Source organism: Chiroxiphia lanceolata, chromosome 20 (genome assembly GCF_009829145.1).
Source record: "Chiroxiphia lanceolata isolate bChiLan1 chromosome 20, bChiLan1.pri, whole genome shotgun sequence".
Lineage (NCBI taxonomy): Eukaryota > Metazoa > Chordata > Aves > Passeriformes > Pipridae > Chiroxiphia > Chiroxiphia lanceolata.
The window spans coordinates 11,300,735-11,309,573 of record NC_045656.1 but is presented as its reverse complement, the minus strand read 5'-3'; the positions used below and the strand labels follow the sequence as shown (position 1 = coordinate 11,309,573).

General features: G+C 58.0%; 1 protein-coding gene across 1 annotated transcript in view; it reads left to right on the top strand.

Moving 5' to 3' along the window:
• Nucleotides 1-2,361: 2,361 nt before the first annotated feature.
• The window catches only part of CLUH (clustered mitochondria homolog), a 34,819-nt gene continuing 28,341 nt past the window's right edge, over nucleotides 2,362-8,839 (top strand). Inside the window, 1 exon segment of the mRNA XM_032707146.1 lies at nucleotides 2,362-2,480. Coding sequence (XP_032563037.1) covers nucleotides 2,366-2,480 — 115 coding nt within the window. The 5' untranslated portion in view covers nucleotides 2,362-2,365.

Here is an 8,839-nt window from a genome sequence, read left to right as displayed (position 1 = left end):
CTCCTAACCTTCCCACTGCTGCATGGCTCTGTGCAGAGACTGTCTGCACTGGGGCCAGGCCCCACTGCTTGGGGAAGCTTTGCCCAAGGCAGAGCCCAAGGCTTTCTGTGAACCGCCTTATGGCAAGTGAAGCTGGGTTCAGGGCCCAGCTGATGGGTGCTCTGGAGGGGCTGAGGGGTGGTCTCTCCGGGTGCCCAGTAAAGCTGGTAGTGACACAGCATGAACCAGCTGGAGCCGGTGGTGTGCAGGGAGTGCTCTGCTCTGCACAGTGCATCTCCATGCACAAGTTCCCTAAAATGAGCTCCCAGAAGGCAGAGGAGCAGCTCTGGCCAGCACTTCCCAAGTTCTCCCCGAGCTCTCCCCACCGGGAAGGTAAATCAGCAGCATGACAAAGGACTTCCATTTACAGGGCTTAGGTGAACCTTTCTGAGTCCTTGTGTGCAGCCTTGTGAACTGGCTCCTGCTGCCCCAGTGAAGCCCCATGACCTGCCTTTTTCCTAGAACAGCAGCCCTCATGTCCCAGCAGCCGTGACGAGCCAGTCTCACTGTACTGATGCCACAGCTGCCTCGGTGCACGCCTGTTCTTGTCACTCTCCTGCACTGTCAGTGCCTGGCTGCCAAGTCCTACAGGGAATGCAACAGGAGGAGAGAGAACTCCCTTATGCCCACGGATTGCCTCATGCTGTGGCTAAGATCAGCAGTGCCAGTGTGCCAGGCTGGGTGAGCAGGAGGAGCCTGGGATGGATGAGCACAGCGGCCGCGGAGGAGCTCCCAGACACTGTGGCCTGTAAAAGCACAAAGATCAAAGCGCCGTGTCCCCTTGCTGTCAGAGGTGCCCTTTGCTCCCCAGGGCCCTGTTTCTGCCTCTGTCTCCTCTCCTCCTGCCCTGCAGGGATGCTGCTGTCCCAGCCACATGAAGGGACGGTTCCTCTGGACAGAAGCACCTGGAGGGGCACACTCAGTACTGCCACCACATCCGATCCCTTCCTCTCACCCTCCCTCCCCTCACCCCTTCGGGCAGGAACAGGGGCACGAAGCTGCCAGTGTGCGAGAGGTGCACCCAACCCACACCCAAGTGGTGCCTGGTCCTCCCTGGACAGGGTGTGGTGATGCCTCCTGGCTCTTCCTGATAGATTTCCCTGATCTTGCGACTTCCAAAAAAAGCTCCCTTTTCCTGTCATTACAATTATTGCAGGACTTAGACTATTGGGCCATGGGAATACCCAAAATCTTTGCATGTCTGAAGCAGCAGACTCTTTCTGCAGTCCTGTGGGGACAAGCACTGTCTTTATGTTTCAGAGTCACTGTCACCCCAGTCTGTGCAGAGGGACTAACCCTCCTAGTGTGGGGACATCACCTCTTCCTGGCCAGAGCTGTGCTGGGACCGTGGGGAGGGTTCTGGCAGAGGAAGGAGGAGGGCAGCACCCATGGTACCTGCTCCCCTGGTCCCAGAGCAGCTGCAGTTTCGTTGGAGCAAAAATATTGTCCTTGGCTGAGTTTGCAAAGCTCAGTGAGAACAATAAACGCCTGTGCCTCATGCTGGGGAGCGCCGTGGAGGGACAGATGCCAAAGGTTTGACACTGCTCTGCTTTATTTGAATGTTCATTTTGCTACATGTCACCATTATTTGCCAGGATGATGTTCATGTTGACTTTGCTTTTTAACCAAGTGCTTTTCAAAATGTGTTAACATCAGAAACTAGAGTATGGAGCTGTACTTTAGGAATTGTTGTAATATGCCTTTTTCTTAATAAAGAGATTGAAATCTGCAGAGGTTTGTCCTGTCCTGCCCCAGCACCCAGGACCTCCAGCCACAAACCATGAGCATCTCTGCCTCCGTCCCAGGCCTGGCTCCTACCTCACTACCCAGAGCCCCTTCAGAGCTCTGGGGAGAACTTAGAGTGGCCCCCCAGTCCTTATAGGGGGCCTGCAGGTCAGTGGGGGGGATCATTATCAGGGCCTGGAGTGACAGGGCCGGCCCCGAGCTGCGGGCACACGAGGCCGGGACACCCGCGGCTCCCCGGGCCCGGCCGGGCGCGGTGTCACCCCCGTGACCCCCGGCGCCCTTGCGGCCTCCGGGAAGGTCGCAGGCAGCCGGTGACCTTCACCGGGGCCTGCGGGGCCTCCCTGGCCGGGAGCCAGGAGGCGGGGCCGTGCGGGGGCTGTGCGGGGTCTGTCCGAAGCCGTGCGGGGCCTGTGCGGGGTCTGTGCGGGTCTGTCCGAAGCGGTGCGGGGCCGGTCCCGGCGCGGGGCGCGCGGCCCCTTTAAGGCGCTGCGGGCGCGGGGGTTGGGCCGTGGCGGGCGCCGTAGCGGCGGCGGGGCCGCACCACGTGGGGCGGGCGGACGGCGCTGTCCTTCGCGGGCCCATGGTCATCCGAGCGGGCGAGATGCCGCCGGCCGCCGTGCCGGCCGCGCAGGGCGCCGACCAGCAGCACGCGGCACCCTGCGCCAGCCGGCCCGCGGACACGCAGCAGCGCCCCGGTAAGGGCCCGGGCCGGGGCCTGCGGCGGGAGCGCGGGCCGGCCCCGCGGGGCCGGCGGTGCCCGTGCCGGCGGTGCGAACCCACTATCTCCTCTCCGGCACCGGCGCTCCCGGGGCCCGCCGGGAAGGTCGCGGGGGGGCCGGGATCGCGCTGGGGACCCGGGGCGGTTCTGCGGCTCCGGGCGGCTCGTCCCGCCCGGGGACACCTCGGCGGAGCGGCCCGGGCGCCCCCGAACCCCGGCCCGGGGGCTCCGTTTAGCGGGGAAGCCGTGCCGGGGCCCGGCGGCCCCGCCGTGTCTCGGGGAGGCTCCGCGCAGCCCCGGGGCCGCGCTGGCTGCCGGGGCCCGAGGCCGCAGCGGGGCCGGGCCGCGCGGTTCGCGGAGCCGGCCCGTGGCGCGGCGGGGCCGGGCCGGGGCCCGGGGCAGCCCCGGGGGCGGGCGGTGCCCCCGGCCCGGACGGGCCCGTCCCGGCGGAGCGGGAGCCCCGGGCCCGGTGAAGGTCACCTTCAAGGGGCCGCTCCACCGCGCGGCCGCGGGGGGGCCCGGCCGGGAGCGGCCCCGTTCCCCGGGCCGGGGGCACCGCCGGGCGCTGCGGGCGCGGAGTTTGCTCCGGGCACCGCGTGGGGCTGCCCGCGCACCGACATGGGTGTCCCGGAGGTGGTGGGCAGGAGAGAGCTGGGTCCTCCTGGAAGTTCGGGATGCGGGAGCCACTGACACGTTAGGAAATGCTCAGAAGCACTCAGAAGCAAGAATTTTTCTGGGAAGAGGCTTGTTCGAGACGACAGCTGGAAATTGCGGATTTTAACTAGATATTTGCTGGCTGTTCTCGATTTGTATCAGAGTCTGAGTGGCTCAGGCTGGGGACGAGGTGCAGCCCCATGTCCTGACTGTCCTCAGTGCCAGCTGCAGGGCTGGCACAGCCCCTGCTTCCCCCTGCCCTGGGTTTGCTCAGTTTGGTGTGTTATATTTTCAAGAACTTACAGCCCTGAGCACTGATCTCGGCCTTGGCTTTTTTCTCTGATCTCTAAAGTACAAGCAGATGGCATACAAGCGTGGCTTGTGGCTGGCCTTCGTCCTGAGGCAGGTGAATCCCCTGAGTGACCTCCCTGCCACTTCCTTCCCCTACCCCCCCTCTCCCCAGTTTTATGGTGTGGAGGTGGATTTTTGAAGTTTGTCACCTAAAGCAAAGTTCACTGGCATTTGGTGGTGGAGCAAGTTGGATGCAGTTCAAGAGTGGGGAGCTCAGTGCTGAGAGCCTCCCCCACGTGCCAGATTTTGAAGCAGGCATCACGCCTGCAGTGCCAGCAACTGGGTTAAAAAGTTACGTGGTGTAATCCCTGCCTCTTCGGGTGCAATCGACTGCTGAGGGAGGACGGAAGGTGGAAAAATCTTCCACGTGTTTCAGCACTGCACAATTGCTCAGGTGCCTCTTAGATCTGGGGAGGAGTAGGGGAAGGTCTTGTCAGGGAGTTGGGGCCTGTTTTGGGTTAAGTTACTTTTCTTATAAGCTAGTGTGAGGTCAGAGACAGTCGCTGTGTACAGCGTTTCTTGGATTATTTTTGTGCCTATGGTTTTCACTGCCCTTAGAATAAGTCTCTCATGTGCAAGTTTGTCAGTGCTTCTGGCTACCATAAAATGCCTTTCAACCTTGCCTTGCCCAGATGTGTTTTTTTCTAGCTCGGTTCCTCCATCTCTCAGCATCTCAGCCACCCATGCCTTCACCCACCTCTTCTGTTAGAGCAGCAGAGAATGCAGGTGTTAATCGAAAACTGCTGTGGAAGCAAGTGTTGCTGTGCATTAGCAACAAGGTCAGAAGGCTGATTCTTAATCTTGGGATCTGCTATCACTGTCTGTCACCCGACCTTGGAGGTTCACTGGTGTTTCAGAAAGGGCTGAATTGCTGGCACTCGGGGGTTTTTAATATGCAGCTCTAACAGACTTCGGGGGGAGAGTCAGAGAAAAGTTGTGCAAGAGAAATCTGATCACCACTACAAGGATAAGAAGAGGAAAGGAGCACAGTAACACAGCATCTGTGCGGCGAGGTGAGGGATGGGAACCCGAGGGGATCATGTTCAGGGCAGTTCTGCCGGTGGGATAAGAGCTGAGCTCCTGCTGGAAGGTTGCTACTCTGCTTGAGCAGCCTTGCTTCTGGGTTTCCCAGCTGAAAAGTGGAAATAAGTAGGTCAGGAGCACGCACTAAGATAAATCCACCTGCAGACACAGAACTGCCTTGTGCACAGTAAAACCAGCGCCGTGTTGCAGAGTCCTGTGTTTGCCTTCCTCGTCTGTACATGACTAAACTTGGCAGCACACCCCTCTCCTGGCACAGCTTCCCAGCACCCGCTTTGCTTTCCTGCGTCGTGCTCCGTTGGTTGTGCTGGAAAGTTGTTATTTCTAGAAGCTTTACAGGTCTCAAGTTCACGCATTTTTTTATTTGCGTTTGAGAAGCAAAGCCAGTCCATGGGGCAGTGCTGGGGCAGTGCTGGGACAGCATGCCAGAGATGAAAACCAACATGTGGCTCCTGCCATGGTGGCAGTGGCTGTCACTTTTGGCAGCAGGTCAGATTTTTGCCGTAGTAGCAAGGCTGTCCCAGGGTTAGCCTCTGGTTCTCGCCTCCTGCAAGCACCTGGTTGATGCAGCAGAGCTCACACATTCCCCTTTGCCCGTGGAGCTTTCTGTTGCATTCTGCCTCTCTAAGATTATTGAGTCCAGGACATTTTCCTGACAGTTTGGCATAGAGGCACTTACACAGGGGACAAACCTCTTTGGGTGGGAAAGTAGATGTGCAGTAGATGTGCTCACAGAAGTGCAGGCTCTTTTCTCCAGCTGAAGAGATCACTGCTGGCTGGTCCCCAGGGCCGTGTGTGGCCCAGGCAGGCCCGGGGCAGCCACGGGTGGCCGGCACAGGGTGGCCGAGTGGGAGGCTCTGGGCTCATGGCACAGCTGTGCCACAGGGCACAGGAGGGCAGTGGGAGCTGCCAAGGACAACAGCACAGCTGTCAGATCTCCCCTGCAATCCCTACCCAGAGCTCCCTGCCACCCCCTCTGTGGGTCTTGGGGGCTCTTGGCCACGTTGAGGTTTATATGGGACTCTCAGGACTGGCAAAGTTGACCCTTCCGGGCTCGTGCTGCGTGTAGTTTTACCCAGAGCTGCTGTGGCTGTGGTGACAGGTGTTGGTGGTGGCATGGGCTGAAGCTGGAGTCCTCCCTGCAACACTGTGGAGCTGTAGCTGTTGCCTCCCAGGACTGCTGCTTTTGTCTGCAGGCCTGATGCTCTGCTGGTCCCGCTGCACACAGAGACCAGCAGAGCCTTGGGCTCTTGTTGTCCTGGTAGCTTTCTCATGTGCCAGAGTTAAGCACAGAGACTTGAAGAATTATCGGCTGGTTCTTGGTATCTGTCTGAAATGCGATTCCTTCCTTCAGCTCTCTTGAAATTTGAGAAACATGCTCTCCCTGACACAGTTGATGTTTTTGTTGGTGCTGATCTTTGCACTTTGCCTCAGTCCTACTCTTTGCTCCTGATTTCTGTGATGTTTGAATTGCACATTGTTGTTGCAGGGTCACCCAAAGAGCCAGTTTCAGGGCTAAGTTTCCAAAGTTTTGGCCAGATGGAAAGTTTACAAATGGGTTTAAATGTAGTTCCCAGATGTGGAGAGCACAGAGTGGGTAACTCAGAGTGCCAGATGCAAAGCACAGGCGCTTGTGAGTACCTGAGCCAGCAGCTGTGGGATCCCATAGGTGTCCTGGGGCTGGACCCTGAGAGTGCCACAGGCTGCAGCCCCACCGTGCACTGTTCTCTGTGCCAGTCGGTCCTCAGGGTGTGAAGCTGCTGAGAAATAAATGGAGATCTTGTACCTCTGCCCACAGATGGGCTAAAACCAATTTGAGTTTAATGATGGCAATAGAGCAGCTCTAATGTTTTACTGTGGGCTCTTATTAAAAGAAGTCCTTCTTGCACCTAAACTGCTGGAAGTTCCTGGGAAGCTGTGGTTTCTGCAGGGGAGGCAGATGGAGGCACCTCTGCATGTCTCCTACCTCCCCTGATAGGATGTCCTGCAGTCACGTTTCCATTAGGGCCATCTCTGGAGCTAATGCCTGTTCATTTAGTCAATTTATTTGGATTCATTAAACTATTTATTTAGTTTAATTACTTATTCAGCTAAAATTTAATTTGCGTTTGCTGTACTGACACCAGCCTTCATATGTTAAAGCTGACACGTATCATGCTGCTCTTGAGCTTGCTTTGGCTGGAGTCAAAGAAATGCGACTCCAGCTTTGTGGGACCTGACCAGGTACTTCTCCGGGGGGGGGAGATTTTTCTTCCCAAAGGTCTCTCGGTAAGGAAGAAGAGTTGAAGCTGTCAGTACATCTTAACTTCTTCAAAAACCATCAGAAAAACATGATTTAGCAATACTGATGTGATCTGAAAGTTGGTGCTGGCTCACGAGGCTGAGGGGTACCCAGTCCTGGGGCTCCAAGGCCCATCAGCTCCTGCACTGAAGGAGCAGCTGTGGAGGTCCTGAGGGCTCCTTGCTTACTGCTTACAGGAGCTGAAACAAGTTGGATTGGAGAGACTTCTCTTCTGATTCCTCTTCCCTTTAAAAGGACAACAGAAGCTGGCTGGGTCTTTTGTGGAGAGCTGCTGGTGTGTTTTTCAGCCCCTTTCTCCTGGCAGGTGACTGGCTGGCACAGAGGGGCTGCTCCTGCCCTTCCCAGGGCCCCTGTTGCAGAGGGGATTGCCCTGCCTCTGTATGTGTTGTGTTGGCCTTGAGCAGGGACCACGTGACCTGTGTGCTCCTGGCTTTGTTCTAGTTCTGATGTTTTTGTGCTAGAGGTGTGGCATGTATTTTTCTTCTGCTTGGTGCAGAGTTGTGTCCCTTCCTGTCCGTGTAGCCATGTCCAGTGCTTGTGAAAGCTTTCCCAGGCAGCTCCAAGGTTTAGGCTGCAGCTCTTACACGTCACACCACGTGTTTGAAAGACCTGGCTCTTTGCATGTGTCGCAGGAAACCTGGACCACTGAAGGGAGCCGCGTAGCCGAGCGTGGGGCAGCGTGCCTGCCAGCACAGGATGTGTGCAGAGGGGCTGTGATGCCCGGCCGATGCTGCGGAGGGAGGGTGAGGAGCAGGCGTTTGCAGCGTGGCCTCACTGGCAGCGTGTGGTGGCCTGCTTGGCCACAGCCTCCCCGGGCACCTGGTGCTTGGAGAAGTCTCCAGCTCCATAATCCCCGCTTCAGTTCCTGTGATTTTCTTGACGTAGCATGGAGAGAGGAGAGGTGTTAGGGGGTTATGTGTGTGGTTTTGTGGTTTGTTTGTGTTTGATGTGGCAGAGCAGGGTGAGAGGAGAGAAAACTTGTCTGGAAACTACTTACTGGTTCACTGCCTGGCTGCTTTGTGCTCGCCTGCTTAGTATGGATGGCTGTGCTGGGCCCGGGTGTGCCATAGTAACTGCCCTCGCCTTGTAATTCAATGCATCTCACTCGCTCAGGTTTGGCAGTGCTGGGGCACAGGCACTCATCCCATGCTGCACTGGTGTGCACTCGAGATCGGGCTATTTATAACCTCTCCGGGCCAGGCTGATCGGGCCGGCATCCCCCTGGGAGTGCCTGGAGAACCTGTCAGAGCCCAGCTGTGCTGCAGCTCGGCGGGGAGAGGAGAGGAACGGAGAGGAAAGGAAAGGGGAGCTGCCGCCGCGGGAGCTGCTGCGGGGCCTGCTGGTATCATGGCGTGAGCGTGGCAGGCGGGGAGAGGGGCGAGGGCGTGCCCGTGGATGAAGGTCGCTGGGCAGCACTTCGGGAGAACTGCTGCGAGTCCAACATCCAATTCCACAAGCACGTGGGATCCTGTGCGGGGTTGGCTGCTGGTCCTCTGCATCCTGCTACCCGGGGGCCAAGTAGGAATCCTCTTTGGAGAAGCGGCTGACTGCGTGAGAAGGCAGCAGAGGGCACGGGCTGGGCCTGGGCGTGTGCCTTGTGGGGACTTCAGTGTACGTGTGAAACACAGCTGACTGCTGTGATCTGGTGCTGCATGAGCCACGCTGCCACTGATCATGGGGAACGGCCTTTTTGCAAACTGCTGCAGGCAAGTCACCGATCTCCTCTTCCAGCCACACGGCTCTGACTCACCGGACGAGAGGTCTCCCCTCTTGCCAAAGTCTCCCACAAGCTGTGCTGTCTGCCCAGAGATGCCAGAAGCTGCCCAGTGTGCTGGGCTATATCCAGACATCATCCCCAGTGAAGCGGTGACTGGAGACCTGCAGAAGGTCACTGAATACATCCAAGACCCATCCGAGACCGAGGACGAAGAAGGAGCGGTGACAGTTTGTGATAGGAGGGGTTTGAGACCCGGTGTTGGCACTGCTGG